The 18656-nt window shown below is 43.1% G+C and overlaps 1 protein-coding gene across 2 annotated transcripts in view; it reads right to left on the bottom strand.

Annotated features, from left to right (window-relative positions):
• Window positions 1-18656, bottom strand: part of nrxn1b (neurexin 1b) — a 181610-nt gene that overhangs the window by 3962 nt on the left and 158992 nt on the right. Inside the window, exons 21-24 of one of the 2 annotated variants that reach the window (XM_077237629.1) lie at window positions 16438-16609; window positions 5133-5222; window positions 3655-3977; window positions 944-1022 (exon numbers count right to left, since the gene is read on the bottom strand). In XM_077237629.1, coding sequence (XP_077093744.1) covers window positions 944-1022; window positions 3655-3977; window positions 5133-5222; window positions 16438-16609 — 664 coding nt within the window. The remainder of the gene's footprint in view (window positions 1-943; window positions 1023-3654; window positions 3978-5132; window positions 5223-16437; window positions 16610-18656) is intronic. The other variant, XM_077237630.1, reaches the window with a different exon arrangement.

The following is an 18656-nucleotide window of genomic DNA, read 5'->3' as shown; positions in this document are numbered from 1 at the left end:
CCATTACCCGATTTTATGTGACTGAAATGTAATTTTTTCCTCTCATGATAAGTCATTCCAAAAATCATGGTGACGGATGTTAGTAGGTTTATGTATATCGCAGCCACCGCACTAGCCATTATTATTAATGGATGTCGTATGCGTGTTATTCAACATTAAAGGACAATTCCGGCCAAAAATGAACCTAGGGCTAAATAACACATGGGTTCTGAGTCGACCGTTCTCTGGGATGTGTTTTCATGACAATCGAATGTACCCAGTTTTAATGTTAGTTTTAGTTTAACCACAGATTAGCTTATAACGCTAGTGTATGGGGCATCGAATAAGTAAAAATAAAAATCGCTAGTTAATACCACTAACAAGGCTCAAAATAGCCCCACACTAACACGCTAGCATGAGGGTCTCTACCTGCAAACCGAAGCATTGAGAACTGTGTAAGTGTACAGACAGTTTAATAAGAAGATGTTTTATAAAGACAGTACACTTCACGTGTACAAGCAGGAGCCATCTTTGGAAACAGTCTCGACCAGTCGAACCACGAACGCCGTAGCATTTCTGCTTCAAGCTCTTGATAAACTGTGGCGTTTCTTTGTTGTTTAGAATCCAGTATTCCTGTAATACTTTTGTCTTTTATGAGTTTAATAAAGAACTCTGTCTCTTCTTCTGTCCAATCACACCACATCATCTACGTCAGGTGACTGTAAATGCACAAAAACTGTTTCCATTGCAGGTTTTTATATTCCTTTTTCGAATTGCCTGAAAAACATCCTCATGCGAGCGTAAAAACTTGTTTGCAATATATGGGAGTTTTTAGGAAATTGACGTGTTTCCATTGGCCGTATTTTCAATTCGCAATTTCAATTTGCGTGATTTGAAGGGTAATGGAAATGCGGCTACGGTCAGAAAGAAAAATAATAATAAAGAGAAGACTAACCTAACCCACCTGAGCTCGGCTCGCACGGGTCGATGTCCTCATCGTCGCTCGGGCACTCGGCGGACGCCACCAACAAATCATCAGTAGTCTGGGAAACATGATAAAGGAAAGAGAGACTGAATTAAAAAAAATATATACAACAAATCATTCCCTCATTGCCAGATCTAACACTACATTACACATGAAACCAGTTGTGAACCTCAGATCACATCACTGAACCTGAAATGTACTAAGACTTTGTGTCTAGTTTTGAAGGAGCAACAACGCGCCGCTTGTTCAGTGATCATAACTGGCGGAAAGAAGCAAACACTTGGCTTATTACAAAACATAAATCAGAAGCCACTGCAAAAATCAGCCTTGTCCATGTCAAAAGATGAAACTGTTGCCATGCATGTTAGTGTGTTTTTATTTATCAATTTCTCCAGAGTTAAAGACTTACTTTTCTCAATAATTTGTACACATTCTTTTACGTGCAATTACAGTCTTCTCCTTTCTAATCATACTTCTGTCATGACCACTATCGTCAAATAGGATTGACGGTTAGCATATAGTTTGGATTGGCGGTCTGGTTCTGTTCTGGGCAAGAACTCTCCACGCATCCAGTCAGCCTAGCAGCGATAACCCCCCTTAGGGTAAACAGAACACAACCATCATGACTGTTTTGCAGATATCATTAATTCAAGATTTTAAAGTACAACATACTTCTAGAATTTATTCTGATTCGAGGGGAATCAGAATGGCAGATCCTGACTGAGACAGGAGGAGCTGGGGAGGGAGGAGGGTAATGCGCTCCTGAGAACGCAAGAGCGGCTGATAATACTGAAGGAGATTATATATACATACCAGAGCATGTGAGTGTAGCGCGAGCGCAAGTGCGAGCGGGCGGATCTTGGGCAGAGCGGCATTTTAAAAGGACGGAGCGTCACCCTATTTCCCGCTCCAATTTCGCTACGCTCACACCACAAGTCTGAAGCATGCTCAGTCAAGCCTGACCCTATTTCTATTTGGAAAATGTTGTTGTTGCTCTTTAGCACTGAGCGATAATGAGCGGAGCGGCCTGATGTGGCTTTGAGCGGGGGAGCGGAGGGGTGAACAGGTCCGTGAGCGAGGAGCTGAGATTCGCTCACATGCTCTGATACACACAGTGATAGGCCTCGTATTCCTATAAGTAGACGTGGATCAGCTGAGGGTCACTCACGCTATGCTTGATTTGAGCCTAAATTTGACATTTGTTTTGTTTTAGAATGAACGGATCATGAAAGCCCAAAGGACATCTAGACAGTCTGAGAATCCTTTCCTCTTCGGCAAACGAAACATAAGGCCTGAGAAAACAGAGTTTAAGACTGCTGCCTTGAGGGCTTTCAACTTTACAAACTCATCAAAGCTAACAGTTTACATGACTGACTTTTCTTTATTCTGTATATGCAGTGGATAGTATAAGTGAACACACCCATGCTAAAGTTGACTAAAAAGACGAATAAAAAATCATCTTTTGAGAATTGATCTTAATGCTTTATAAAATGAGGAAAAATCCAAACTTTAAAGACACAAATTTTCTTTGTGAATGAATAATGTATCATAAATAAATGAATGTTCTTCCTTAAAATACAGGGTGCATAAGTCAGGACACCCCTATGTTAAATTCCCATAGAGACAGCAGATTTTTATTTTTAAAGGCCAGTTATTTCATGGATCCGGGATAATATGCATCCTGATAAAGTTCCCTTGGCCTTTGGAATTAAAATATCCCACATCATCACATTCCCTTCACCATACCTAGAGATTGACATGGGGAACTTTCCATAAGATCATCTCTCAATGCAAAACAAACCAACTATTAGGCTAACTGTAATAACACCATGTTATTACAGTTCGGAACTGGTGCTGGTTCAAAGTTGGTTCGGAGTTGGTTCAACTTGCGAACCTCCTCTGAACCGGTTTGTTTTTCCACTTCTAGAGCGCCCAGCGAACGACGTCGTTACGTCACTGTGTACATCGCTTTACGTCTCAGCTAGAAACGCTTGCAAGTACAACATTACTTTGGGATTATCTCTAACTCGTGAACCAAGAAGGCTTTAAAAACAATTGAAATATGTAAGTCTTTTAATCTTTTCCTTTGATATGTAATCTTTTCTGATTAGTTATGTACACCTGTCTTGTCTTTTTTTTTCTTTCCGTTTATTTGTTCTATTTTGTGACTGTTTTCTTCTTTGCTTACATAATGTTTTCAATAAAAAAAATTAAAAAAAAAGCTAGAAACGCTTGCGCCAACTTCAAGCATAACAATTACGATGGCGGACTACATCGTGTTTTTGCAAATGTTTCTCCTGGCTTTGCGGTCAGAAAAGATGTTTAGGACACATCTAAACCCGCCCCCAGCCCCCGACGTAAGCATGACACGGTGGTAAAAGAACGGTTCTCTGGTTCTAGTCCAGCAAAGAGTTGGTGCCGCTTTGGAACCAGTTTTCCTGGCCGAGAACCGGTTCTTTGGCTGTCGAAACACAAAGAACTGGTTCGCGCGCAGGCACCGGCTCCGAACCGGCTCTCAAAACGCTTTGGTGGAAAAGGGGTATTAGTGGCATTTATTAAAAAATCACCACAATTTTTGAGAATTCCGCAACAAATTCAGTCATTTTGGGCTGCAAAAATCTGGAAAAAGTCCTGTAAAATCCTAATGGGACTGGTAGAAGATGTAACTGGTAAGGACAGGAGTTTCTGACCTGCTGTGGTTCTCCTGGTGTGGTGTGCTTCGTCTGGTGGCTGGAGGTGGTGGTGGTGGTGATCTCCATCACTGAGGTAGAGGTCTCAGAGCGATGAACCGTAGCACTGGACTGTGGTGTAGTAGAGGAAGATTGCGGCTCCCCAACCAGCCTCACACTGCCTTCAATTCGGATATTGGGATCTCCTTCCACAGCCATGGTAAAAACCTTCAAGCCATTGTAATAGAAACCAGACATCTGTCCCTGGAAGGAGCGGCTGTGGTCTCGTTCCCAGCCGCCGATCTGGATGGTCTTCTGGCTGTTGAAGATCGTGAGCTGGCGGCCTGTGGGAGAACACAGTTACTGCGATACAACACAACTAGTGCAGATCGAAGAGACAAACAATGGAGTGATGAGAATAATCACGCCTGAGAAAAAGGTGGATTATTCAGGTATTGGCCAATGCAAATGCCCGACAATTGATCATCACCGTCATGGAGGGATGCTTAAAACAGTCATAAAACAACAGAAAAACACATTGGCAATACATTTAAGCAGTGGTACTTTGCTAAAAGGCCTCTTTAATAAATATCATCTGTGAACAGTTGGTTTAGTTCCTGGTGAGATTTTGTAAAGCCTAGCACTGTACATATTCAGCTCTCAGAAATCCTAGAGAAAAAGAGGGGAAAGATTATTAAATGGCTTCTGTCATCATGGAGATGAAAATATATCCATCATGGCAGATAACTGTCAATCTGAAGGCAGCTTGTTAACTCTTATAAATGACTGGTTTTACTTTTATTTTAATGTTGTGTAGGTGTGTGTACAACTGAACAATAACAGATATGCCTTTTAGCAAGAGGAGTTGGGTTGGATGCAAAGGTATGGTCATGAAAAAAGAAAACTTTAGAATAATTAAATCAAAATCAACACGGAAAAACAACAACAGTGGCATATTTCATATAAAATATCAAATGATTATACATGCACATCAAAATTATTTTATTTCAATGGATAATTAGTCATTTTCTTAAATGCATCTAACATTTTGTTAAAGGGACTCATGCTAATTTATATTGTATAATTATTATCTAAATTCTTTCTATTTATTATAATATTACTTTTATCTAATTAATCATAACAAATGTGTACACATATACACATGCTAGAATTAAAAAATAGTTATAAAATCAGAATTATTGTTTTAATTTTAACCTTTTGATTTTATCATTTAAAAGTTTAATTTACATAAAAACATTTGTGATTTAATTTTTTTTCTCTTTTATATATCAGGCTTATTCAAACTTACATCTACAGTCCCTTTAACCGAAAGTTATGACATAAACTAGTTAATACAGATTAATACATTAATACAGTGTCCAATAATTACAAGCTACATTTATCTATTTAAATTGCTTTCATTTATTGTTTAAATGGTTTATTTTACATACAACATACTACTTATTACAAATTATTCTAAGTTTTACCAGTGTTTTTACCTTTGTCGAGTAGCCATTCGTCAACTACTCGACCGAGTCGAAACGGGAATCGCTGTCTAGCGATCGCCAGCCGTTCGCTATCAATGCTTCCTTTAAAGTTTAAACAGACATTTCATTGGTTACAATCCAAGATCCTGGGTAATTTAAAACTGAGTATTCAAGCAGTTCAAAAAAAAAGATTTTAAATCTTAATTTTTAAGTTGAGATATTATATTTTACATTCAATTTTAGTTTATATAAACAGTTGACTGCATATGTGTGTTTTTAAACCCCATGCAGAATTTATACAAACATTAGAAATATACAGTAAGATTTTTTTATTTTATTTAGTACAGCTGTTTGCAAACGTTTACATTACCTTGGCTCCTAATATAACGTGATCATAATATACCCATGATCTCCACCAGAGGGCACTCCTCCGTCTCCTTTGCCTTCCCATCATGAACTACATTTCCCATAATCCATTGCCTGGACTCATTATGAGCCGCGTTTCCATTACATTCCAAATTGCACAAATTTAAATAGCGAATTGAAAATATGCCCAATGGAAACACTGTAATTTCTCAAAAACTCCCATGTATCGCAAAAAAGTTTTTACGCTCGCATGAGGGGATATTTCAGGCAATTCGAAAAAGGAGCATTTACAGGTCACCGGATGTATGCAAAAGTCAATAATTCTTTAAAGAAGAATAAGGGGTGTATAAATATATGGTGCTTTCCTTGCCATTAATGCTTGGATAACACACCTACGTCTCCTTCGATTAATAATAATAAACTTATCAACATCCTTTGCCATGATTTTTAGAATGACATCGCGAGAGGAAAAATTACGTTTTAGTCTCATAACATCGGTTAATGGAAACGCTGTACTTTCGCAATTGTTTTTTATCGACATTAAAAAAATATCGCAAGTTTAACGCAAATCAATAATGGAAACATGGCTATGGTCTGATTTATTCCAGCTGTGTGTGATTTACTGGTTTGTGTTCACTCACTCATTGCGAAGTCTTGTTTGTGTTCTGAACTGGTTCCCGTATTATGGTCTCGCTTTTCTGTCTGTTTCCCTGGATTTCCCTGTTTGCCTGTGTCTTGGACTCCTGATTCATGATTCCTGTCTGTGTTCCCCTGTCTTTTTCCATGTTTGGTAGTTCCCGTCATGTTTGATGTTAAACTAGTCTCTCCAGGTGTTATAGATTAGCCACGCCCCCTTGTTATCTTGTTTAGTTTGGTTTCCTGTGTATTTAAGCCCTGTGTCTTGTTCAGTCTTTATGAGTTCTTAACGTTGTATGTTGGCTGTCCTGTTCCTGAGTCTTGTTAGGGAGTCTGTGTCTGAATTGAGTTTAGGTTTAAGTTTATTTAATAAAATACTGCTGCACGTGGATCCTGCTACTGCATCTGCATCAGCCGCATCATTACAGAACTGCAGTGATTCTATATAAGATTCAGACAATCATCTTCCCATAGCATTCGCTACTGTTGCAGCATCTCTTTCCCTACTCAGGGAACTTAAGGTTACTGTAACGTAACCCTGGTTTTCTGATAACATGAAGTGAGGTATCTCACTATGGCTGTCATGATCCGGGTTCCTCCCTTCTCTGTCTCCCTCTTGTGGTCACATTACACACTTATTCACTACACTATCACTTTAGTCTCATCAGGTTCAGCTGTTCCCGTTTACCTTAATCTCCGTTCACCTGTTCCTCCTTTCCCCTAATGCCTCTTACTATTTCTAACCCTCTCCTTGTTTGTCTCTTTGTCAGTTTATTGCTAACTATTCATGCAGAGTACATTCCTCTTACCTCTCTCATCGAGTCGTGTCTTGTCCTGTCCTGTCCTGTGTGGTTTGTGTGGAAGCCTCTTCTCGAGCTGGTATATTTATCCGTTCTCTTACACGCTCACTGAACTCTGCCCTGCCAATTCAGACGCTGAGTTCCTGACCAGACGCGGTATCCAGTCTACGGTACCCTCGCTCTCGGCGGGTCTCTTCTCCCTCTGCAGTCTCCACTGGGACCTCAACTTCGCCTAACGCTTTGCTGCGCTTCTGGAGATCCTGTGACAAGCTACTTGCTGTTTATGTTCTATTTCTACGAGCGAAGTTTTCTGTTTTGACTGTTTCCTGAGAATCCTAAAAAGATTTATGTTCCTTATTGATTCAGTGATTCGCCTTCGTCAAAGGTGAAAATTCGTCATTTTCATCAAAGACTGTATCATTGTGAATCTCGCCTTTTGGTCCTCCATCTCTCGTATTATTACAGAATAAACTGACCAGTTATGGACCAAGCGAGCGCAATCCCTTTCAAGCGCCAGTCGAACTTCAGGGGGCCATGCTGGGTAGACACGAGCAGGAGATTTCCACCGCTCGCCAGGCTGTTGACTCCCTCGCTAACCAGATGGCTGATTTCTCTCATCGGGTTCATCAGATTCATCCCGAGCCGCCCACCTCTGAGATCCGCGAGGTTTCTGAATCAACGCATGAATGAATTTCACGCATCAACAACCCTCCTGTCTATTCCGGTGAGCCTACTCAATGCCGCTTCTTCCTTACACAGTGTGAGGTACCGTGTTTTCCGCACTATAAGGCGCACTTAAAAGCCTTTAATTTTCTCAAAAAACGACAGTGCGCCTTATAATCCGGAGCGCCTTATATATGGATCAATTGGTTAATTGGATCAATTGGTTAATAACGCTCCGCGTTATTAAATTCGCCCGCAAACTCACGCTCGTTTCCATCTTATGCGCATTCTGTCACAAGGCCAGTTCAACCTCGTATAAATCAGGTTATGTGTGTTAGTCACGTGCCCGCTCTCGAGCGCTCACTCTTACTAACAGACATACGAACAGACACACTGTCCCCGGCGCTGCTCGCGCGTCACAGAATGTTCATAAAGCGTTCCCCGTTCACAGTAACCGGGTCGTCTCATTCAAAACAGCCAGCTGTTGCTGTCAGCGAGCTGCCGCACATGAATACTCATATGAGTCAGGCTGCGAATGTAAGTTACGTGCTCGCCCCAACGCGCTCACGCTTAGGCTACTAATAAACGCCTAGCCTCCGGCGCCGCGCACTCGCTACAAAGCTCTCAGAAAACGTTCCCCGTTCAAGCCAAGGTAACCGGGGCGTCATATATGAAACAGCGTGCCATCGCTGTCAGCGAGCCGCCGCACATGAATACTCATATGAGTCAGGCTACGAATGTAAGTTACGTGCCCGCCCCAGCGCGCTCACGCTTACTAATAAACGCATCTTTATTAATACTACTTACTAATAGCACATTAAATAGCACATCTAGTGGATGCATAACGCAAACCCAGTCAAACGTTTGACTGCAGTATCTTATGCGCCTTATAATCCGGTGCGCCCTATATACAGTTAATGTTATAAAATAGGTCATTCATTGAAGGTGCGCCTTATAATCCGGTGCGCCTTATAGTGCGGAAAATACGGTAGTTTTCTCGTTACAGCCTGCTACGTACGCTCGGGACCGAGCCAAGGTCGCCTACTTAATCTCCCTCCTCGCGGGACAAGCTCGGGAGTGGGGAGCAGCCAACTGGGAGGCAGAAGGTGATTGCGTCTTCGACTTTACGCTCTTCAAGCAAGAGATGATCCGTGTCTTTGACCGGTCAGCACACGGGGAGGAAGCTTCACGACTCCTTTCATCCCTTCGCCAGGGGAGACGTTCTGTTACTGATTTTTCCATTGAGTTCCGCACTCTTTCCACGTCCTGCGGATGGAACGAGCCGGCTCTGGTTGCGCTTTTTCTGGAGGCGTTGAATCCTGACCTCTAGGACGAGATCTTCATGCGCGAGGTGCCTGCTCGATTTGATGCCCTCATCGATCTGGCGATCCGGATTGAGAAGCGGTTCGACTTGTGCCACAGAGCACGTCGGTCCGAAGCCGCTTCGTTCCCGACTTCTTCTACTGTCGCTTCTCCTCATGCTTCTGACACGGACCCTGAACCCATGCAGCTTGGTGGTCTCCGAATTTCTTCCAAAGAGCGTGAGCAACGCATTACCAATCGCTTGTGTATGTATTGTGCCTCGGCTAGTCACTTTGTCACTAACTGTCCGGTAAAAGACAGAGCTCGTCAGTAGGCGGAGGGTTACTGGCGAGCGCAATGTCCAGGAACTCTCCATCCAAGTCCTGTACGACTCTTCCTGCACTTCTTCGGTGGCCCGTCTCATCTGTCTCCTGCGTGGCTCTGGTCGACTCGGCGGCGGAGGGGAATTTCCTCGACGAGTTGTGGGCTCGGAAGCAAGGTATCCCCCTCATAGACTTAAAAGACTCTACCCCTCTCTATGCCCTAGATGGTAGCTTCCTTCCTAGAATTAAGCAAAGGACTGTGCCTCTGACGCTTACCGTCTCGGGAAACCATAAAGAGACAATTTCTTTTTTTTATTTTTCGTTCTCCCTTTTCTCCTGTGGTGCTTGGTCATCCGTGGCTAGTACAACACAACCCCCACATAAACTGGTCCGACGGATCCATTTTGTCATGGAAATTGTCCTGTCATGTTGAGTGTTTAACCTCCGCTGTTCCACCTGTTTCCTCTGTGTCTGTTTTACAGGAGGAGCCCGGTGATTTGTCTGGAGTCCCGGAGGGTTACCACGATCTGCGGGAGGTCCTTAGTCGAGCCCGGGCTACTTCTCTTCCTCCCCATCGTCCGTACGATTGTAGTATCGATCTTCTCCCAGGGACCATGCCCCCCCGCGGCCGTTTATATTCTCTATCGGCTCCCGAAAGGGAGGCGCTGGAGAATTATCTGTCCGATTCTCTCAATGCCGGTACTATTGTGCCTTTCTCGTCACCCGCCGGAGCAGGTTTCTTTTTTGTCAAAAAGAAGGACGGTTCGTTACGTCCCTGTATCGATTACCGAGGGCTGAACGAGATTACTATCAAGAACCGTTATCCCTTGCCTTTAATGTCGTCAGCCTTTGAGATCCTACAGGGAGCTAAGATTTTTACCAAACTTGATCTTCGTAACGCATATCATCTAGTTCGTATAAAAGAGGGTGACGAATGGAAGACCGCCTTTAACACGCCCCTCGGTCACTTTGAATATAGGGTCCTCCCCTTCGGTTTGGTCAACGCCACCGCCGTGTTCCAAGCTCTTATCAATGATGTCTTACGAGATTTGCTTAATATTTTTGTTTTTGTCTATCTCGATGACATTCTCATTTTCTCTCCCTCACTGCAGGTTCATGTCCAACACGTTCGTCGAGTCCTCCAGCGTCTATTAGAGAATCGACTCTTTGTCAAGGCGGAGAAATGTTCGTTTCATGTCCTGTCGGTTACGTTTCTGGGTTCAGTCATTTCGGCAGAAGCAATTAGTATGGATCTGGCGAAGGTCCAAGCGGTCACCGAATGGCCCGTTCCTGACTCACGGGTTGTGCTCCAACGCTTTCTTGGTTTTGCCAATTTTTATCGTCGTTTCATACAAGGTTTTAGCCAAGTTGCCGCGCCCCTCACTGCGCTGACGTCTGTCAAGTCCCGCTTTAGATGGTCAGAGGCAGCTCAAGCGGCTTTTGTTCAGCTAAAGACTCTTTTTACTTCCGCTCCTATCTTACTCTCTCCTGACGTCTCGGTACAATTTATAGTCGAGGTCGATGCCTCGGAGGTCAGGGTCACTGTGGAGACACTGGTTGTAGGGCTCCTCCGTTCCTTTTGTCGTTTGGACAGATCATCGAAATTTAGAATATATATGTTCGGCTAAAAGACTCAATGCCCGCCAAGCTCGCTGGGCTCTGTTTTTTACGCGTTTTGATTTTTCCATCTCTTATCGCCCGGGCTCCAAGAATGTCAAGCCTGATGCCCTCTCTCGCCTCTTTGACTCCCCCACTGCAGTTGTAACCCCTGAGGTTATTATTCCTCCTGGTTGTATCGTGGGTGCTACCGTGTGGGGAGTCGAGAGATTGGTCAGACGCACACTATCTCAGGTTTCTGCGGCGCGTAACTGTCCTAGGGACCTCATTTTTGTTCCCTCGTCCGCTCGCCACGCTGTTCTCCAATGGGGACATTCGTCCAAATTGTCTGCCCATCCCGGCGTGCGGGGCTCTCTTGCTTTTATTCGTCAGCGCTTTTGGTGGCCCACTATGGGGCGCGATACGCGTCGCTTTATCGCCTCTTGTGTAACCTGCGCACAAACCAAGACCGGTAATTCTCCCCCGGCTGGTTTGCTTCGACCACTACTTGTTCCAGCTCGACCCTGGTCTCATATTGCACTTGATTTTATTACCGGGCTTCCTCCGTCGGCTGGCAATACGGTTATCCTAACAGTTGTCGATCGCTTTTCTAAATCAGCACGTTTCATCCCACTCACTAAACTTCCTTCTGCCAAAGAGACAGCCCAGATAATGGTGGATCATGTTTTTAAGATACATGGTCTGCCCTCTGACGTGGTTTCTGATAGAGGTCCGCAATTCTCCGCCTTTTTCTGGAAAGAATTTTGCCATCTCATTGGGGCTACTGCCAGCCTCTCGTCGGGTTTTCACCCCCAGACCAATGGGCAAGCCGAGCGCACCAATCAGATTGTTGCCCGCATTCTTCGCAGCCTTGTTCATCGTTGTCCCGCGTCGTGGTCTGAGCAACTAGCCTGGGAAGAGTACGCACACAATTCCCTCCCATCCTCAGCTACAGGTCTTTCGCCTTTCCACTGTTGCCTCGGCTACCAACCTCCTTTGTTTGCGTCTCAGGAGTCTGCGTCCAATTCACCGTCGGTCCAAGCCTATATTGTCCGTTGTAAAAGCACTTGGAGGAGGGTGAGAACTGCACTTCGTCGCTCTAACACTCGCATGAGCATCACTGCCAATAAGCGTCGGGTCAAGAGTCCGCGCTATGTTCGTGGGCAATGTGTGTGGCTTTCCACCGCTAATTTACCCTTACATTCTGAGTCCCGTAAGTTGGCGCCCCGTTTTATCGGGCCGTCTCGTATTATTAAGATCATTAATCCTGTCGCGGTAGGGCTTCGCCTTCCATCCTATCTCCGTCGGGTCCATCCTGTTTTCAATGTTTCGCATATTAAGCCCGTCGTTCGCGCACCCTCTCGTCCTGTTTGTCCACCTGCTCATATTGATGATTCTCCTGTCTACAGGGTTCGCCGCATCCTTGATACGCGCCGCCGAGGTCGTGGTCACCAATACTTAGTCGATTGGGAGGGGTATGGGCCGGAGGAGAGAAGCTGGGTACCCTCCAGGGACATCTTGGACTCTTCGCTCATTGATGATTTCCTCCGTTCTCGCCAGTCCTCCTCCTCGGGAGCGCCAGGAGGCGCTCGTTGAGGAGGGGGTACTGTCATGATCCGGGTTCTTCCCTTCTCTGTCTCCCTCTTGTGGTCACATTACACACTTATTCACTACACTATCACTTTAGTCTCATCAGGTTCAGCTGTTCCCATTTACCTTAATCTCCGTTCACCTGTTCCTCCTTTCCCCTAAACCTCTTACTATTTCTAACCCTCTCCTTGTCTGTCTCTTTGTCAGTTTATTGCTAACTATTCATGCAGAGTACATTCCTCTAACCTCTCTCATCGAGTCGTGTCTTGTCCTGTCCTGTCCTGTGTGGTTCGTGTGGAAGCCTCTTCTCGAGCCGGTATATTTATCTGTTCTCTTACACGCTCACTGAACTCTGCCCTGCCAATTCAGACGCTGAGTTCCTGACCAGACGCGGTATCCAGTCTACGGTACCCTCGCTCTCGGCGGGTCTCTTCTCCCTCTGCAGTCTCCACCGGGACCTCAACTTCGCCTAACGCTTTCCTGCGCTTCTGGAGATCCTGTGACAAGCTATTTGCTGTTTATGTTCTATTTCTACGAGCGAAGTTTTCTGTTTTGACTGTTTCCTGAGAATCTAAGAAGATTTATGTTCCTTATTGATTCAGTGATTCGCCTCTCATTTTCATTAAAGACTGTATCATTGTGAATCTCGCCTTTTGGTCCTCCATCTCTCGTATTATTACAATGGCCTCAGGTGTGACCGATCCACACCAAAAAGCGATCAGGGAGTCTCACTATGGGATATAGACAACCTCCATATTGCTGATTTGCTTAGGACTGATGTCTATGACCCAACTACAGTGATGTTATAAATATTGTGTAAATATAATGCAAATGTAGGATGTTTATGTCACATCTTGATGCATTAATATATAATTCAACTGTGCAGTCATGAATGTGTATATGGGCTAGTGTCGTATAATGTGAACAGTAAAGTATTGATACTTAAACATGAGATAAAGCAGAACTATTGAGAAATAATATTACTCAAGTAGATTAATACTCAAGTAGATTAATAAGTAGTTTTACTCAAGTAATTACTTCACAAGTTACTTTAGTACACCAACAATGCTGCTCAGTGGTCGCATTAAAGCATTTACTCAACAATTACAATTGCATAAATTATGTTATGAAAATAAAGCTAAAAAATGGTTCTACATCAATATTAAAATATGAATAATGAATACATATTAATTTATGTTAGGATTACTTTATTACTAACTAGTGTTCAAGGATAGTATTCTAGGTCTTTATGACAATTTAATGCTGGCTTTAATTTTAATTTGGAATTCCAATAAACAGTTGTTTACTAAAATTATGGAAATGGTAGGATTGACAATTCAAGAGAACAAAACGTAAGAGCTGACAATAGCTTTTCATTTTGTGATTATTTAGACATATCTTGTTAGCACAAAAGCCATCTGTATTGTATAACGACCCATACAATTTCCTGAATATTCACATAACATTTCCTGAATATGTATTGAACTTTTACTGTACCTAAACAGCTGTGTAAAGGCAAACTTTGTTTGAGATTCCTAATTAAAACTTAACTTAAAATGTCTTGCTAAAGAAACACGTCTCATTACACAAGTTGTGTGACACAAAAATACTGCTGACACAATATGATTAGAAACAAACAAAAAACACTTAATCTCATAATGTGGGTGTTGCCTGGCTATGTATGGGATTAAGTCCATCTTTGCATTTAATTATGAGCAACAAGTTAATTTAATGACAATTCTAAAGTATAAATGAACCCAACACCTCTAAACAGTCCTGTTGTCAAAACCTTTTAGCTTGTAAAAGGGTTTGTTCACCCAAAAATGAAATTTCTGCCATTAATTGCTCACTCTCATCTCGTTCCAAACCCGTAAGAAATTATGTTTTAGATGAAATCTGAGAGTTTTCTGTCCCTCCATAGACAGCAATGTCATTGCAAATTTTAAAGCCCAGAAAGATAGTAAAGACATCGTTAAAATAGTCCATATGACTCCAGTAGTTCAAATGTAATGTTATAAAGCAAGAAATGAATACTTTTTGTGCGCAAAAAATCAAACAAAAAAACGACTTTATTCAACAATTTCTTCTCTTCTCTGTCAGATCTCCTACACTATTCGCGTAGTAAACAAAGTTCAGCGCTTCCGGGTTCTATGGCAGAATGCAGCCTCGCTATTGGCTGACGCTGGTCACGTGATCACCATGACACGTGCATGTGATGCTGACGCAGGAGTAGCCAATAGTGAGCTGGCGTAGAACCAGTAAGCGCTGCATTGTTTACACTACGTCAGCGTAGGAGACTGACATGGAAGAGACGAGATTGTTGAATAAAGTCTTTATTTTAAGGGGTTTACGCGCACAAAAAGTATTTTCATCGCTTCATAACATTAAGGTTGAACCTTTGTAGCCACATGGACTATTTTAACGATGTCTTTACTACCTTTCTGGACCTTGAAAGTTGCAATGATGTTGCTGTCTAAAGCTCTCGGATTTCATCAAAAATATCTTAAATTTGTGTTCCGAAAATGAACAAAGGTCTTACGGGTTTGGAACGACATGAGGGTGAGTAATTAATGACAGAATTTTAACGTTTGGGTGAATTAACCCTTTAAATGGCCAAAATGACCTAGTGAGCATTAACCCAATGAAATAACAGGTGGAAAAGAGCCTAATTCTGATTTGATGTTCAGAATTCAATGGAATTCAATGCAAACACATACTCTAAGTATTTACAAACTAAAAATGCTCCAGTGAGCCTGTTCAGCTCAGACAGATGAGGTCAGACAGGTGTAGTCAGACAGGTGTAGTCAGATGGTGTAGTCAGACAGGTGTAGTCAGACAGGTGTAGTCAGACAGGTGTAGTCAGGTGTACTCAGGTGTAGTCAGACAGGTGTAGTCAGACAGGTGTAGTTAGGTGTAAGGAGACAGGTGTAGTCAGACAGGTGTAGTCAGATGGTGTAGTCAGACAGGTGTAGTCAGACAGGTGTAGTCAGAAAGGTGTAGTCAGGTGTACTCAGACAGGTATAGTCAGACAGGTGTAGTCAGGTGTACCCAGACAGGTCTAGGGAGACAGGTGTAGTCAGACAGGTGTAGTCAGGTGTAAGGAGACAGGTGTAGTCAGACAGGTGTAGTCAGACGGTGTAGTCAGTCAGGTGTAGGGAGACAAGTGTAGTCAGACAGGTGTAGTCAGTCAGGTGTAGTCAGACAGGTGTAGGGAGACAGGTGTAGGGAGACAGGTGTAGTCAGTCAGGTGTAGGGAGACAGGTGTAGTCAGACAGGTATAGTCAGACAGGTGTAGGGAGACAGGTGTAGTCAGACAGGTGTAGTCAGATAGGTATAGGGAGACAGGTGTAGTCAGACAGGTGTAGGGAGACAGGTATAGTCAGACAGGTGTAGTCAGACAGGTGTAGGGAGACAGGTGTAGTCAGACAGGTGTAGTCAGACAGGTGTAGGGAGACAGATGTAGTCAGACAGGTGTAGGGAGACCGGTGTAGTCAGACAGGTGTAGTCAGACAGGTGTAGTCAGACAGGTGTAGTCAGACAGGTGTAGTGAGACAGGTGTAGTCAGACAGGTGTAGTCAGACAGGTGTAGGGAGACAGGTGTAGTCAGACAGGTGTAGTCAGGTGTTGTCAGTCAGGTGTAGGGAGACAGTTGTAGGGAGACAGGTGTAGACAGACAGCTGTAGTCAGGTATAGTCAGACAGGTATAGTCAGGTGTAGTCAGTCAGGTGTAGTCAGACAGGTGTAGTTGAGGTGTAGTCAGACAGGTGTAGTCAGACAGGTGTAGTCAGACAGGTGTAGTTGAGGTGTAGTCAGTCAGGTGTAGTCAGACAGGTGTAGTTGAGGTGTAGTCAGACAGGTGTAGGGAGACAGGTGTAGTCAGACAGGTGTAGTCAGACAGGTGTAGTCAGACAGGTGTAGTTGAGGTGTAGTCAGACAGGTGTAGTCAGACGGGTATAGTCAGACAGGTGTAGTTGAGGTGTAGTCAGACAGGTGTAGTCAGTCAGGTGTAGTCAGACAGGTGTAGTTGAGGTGTTTTCTCACCTGTGGGGAATCGCTCAATAACAGGAAGATCGTCCACCTGCAGTGTGGCATTGCCGCCACTTCTTGTAAACTTCACTATGTGGTATTTTCCATCATTCACAAACTTTGATTTCTCCTCTATGTTGATGTCATCTGTGCCCACATTAAATATAGCTGTAACGTAACCTTTTACCTGGAGAAAAACAAAGAGAAACAGGTTGTTGCATTAGTGATATTATAATCTATGCCACCCTCTATTATATAACTGGAACAAGCATGGAATATTTGTTTGATATTAACAATCAATACACGAAATAAAATAAATTTAAATCACATCAAGCTAATAACTTAATCAATTACTTGCACTGCAAGTCAAAGTTATAGACAAACACAATCTGACTGACACAAAAGCAAAATATATCATTGACAGTGCATGCTGGAAAAACATGTGAACTGAATTTAGAAATTTGCAGATCCTTTGGCAGCAAAAACCTCCTGCACTTGCACAAAATTTAGGATAATTTTTAAATCATTCCTCCCTACAAATCTGTTTGAACATGTCTGGGTTATTTTGATTGCAACTCTTCAGGTAATGCCGAAGCGTCTCAATGGGGTTACGGTCAGGACCTTTAACTGGCCATTCCAGAACATTAACCTTCTTCTTTTTAAGCCATTATTTTGTTGATTTCTTGTGTGCCTTGGATCATGGTGTTTTTGAACATGGTGTTGTTGTCATACACTGCCCTGGAGCCGGGTACACCAGCTGGATGTCTAATGGCGCTTTTCCACTACACAGTACCAGCTCGCCTCGGCTCGGCTCGACTCGACTCTGTTTGGTTTTCCACTGTGTAAAAGTTGTACCTGTATCTGCTTTCGGGTACTTTTTTTCGTACCACCTCCGGCGAGGTTCTAAGCGAGCTGAGGCGAGCTAAGGCGATACTAAAATGTGACGTGAAAACAATGCCGACTGCTGATTGGTCAGAGAGAATCGTCACTATTCACTGCGTCATCATTGCACGCGCCAGATTGAGTATCCAGAATAACCCCGCCTTTTTAAAATAGTTTAGCCAGAGATAGTTACTAAACTTACTACTATTATTATGGCAACTCGGAAGAAGTCAAACGAGGAGGTGCAGACATTCCTTTGTTTGGTTGCCGAAGAGAGGATCCAGCGAGAGCTTGATGGGGCAACGAGGAACGAAAGGCGTCGCTATGACGACCGGGTAGTATTTGTGGCGATACTTTCTGCAATGGAAAACGTAACGAAAAGCGAGCCGAGTCGAGGCGAGCCAAGGCGAGTCGAGTCGAATCGAGCTGGTACTGGTAATGGAAAAGCGCCATAAATAAGTTGTTATGCTCGCTCAAAGATCAGTCAGATATTGTGCCTTTTTGCTTAAGTAAGTTGGGTGCAAGTCCTGCATTGGGCTTAGTTACATCCAGACTTGATAAATACGCCCTACACCACATCTTACCCTCTAAAACTACGGCTCAAGGGTTTTTGTATTTGGTTGGTTTATTATATAGACGGGTGTGTGCCTTTCCAAATCCAATCCAATCCACTGAATTTGCAGCATATGGACTCATAGAAACATCTCAAAGATGATCCAGAGAAATGGGATACATTTGTGGAGAAATGGGGAAGGTTTCCAGGAACCATGTTGCATTTTAATTACATTAAAATTAACCCCAGATATCGAGTTTGTGAGTGATATGGAGTAATCTGTTTTCTCTCGCTCAAAGATCAGTCAGATATTGTGCCTTTTTGCATAAAAAGCAACAAATGGCTAATTTATGCAGTGTAATTTAATATATCAGCCCAGATGTTTGTGATATTAAAAATTAAAATTAACAATTTCAGAGAAGAATGATAACTGAGGGCAAATTTGACTAGTATGGAGAGAACATGAAGCATGTTTTGGTAGAAAGTGTGTTTATTTCATTGATTGATAAACTCAATAAACTTAAATAAAATAAATTTATAAAAACAGATCATTTAAGAGGCGGCTCACTGCAGACTCATTGGGCTTAACCCTACCCATAACCCATAACCTTACACATCAAGCTCCGCCCATTACATCTAGAGAGGGGGAGCTAGAAGTCAAGCTCCACCCACTACATCCAGAGAGGGGGGACTAGACGTCAGGCTCCGCCCATTGGCTTTGCAGTGAGCACCACTTGGATATTTTAGGCATTAAACGTAAAAACTCAGTTATTTGTAAAAATAATAAAATAATAAGTAA

Source organism: Siphateles boraxobius, unplaced genomic scaffold (genome assembly GCF_051911475.1).
Source record: "Siphateles boraxobius isolate OS27281-9 unplaced genomic scaffold, OSU_SipBor_1 204, whole genome shotgun sequence".
In the NCBI taxonomy this organism is placed as follows: domain Eukaryota; kingdom Metazoa; phylum Chordata; class Actinopteri; order Cypriniformes; family Leuciscidae; genus Siphateles; species Siphateles boraxobius.
Note: the sequence above shows the minus strand (reverse complement) of the source record. Positions and strands in the feature narration are given on the sequence as shown.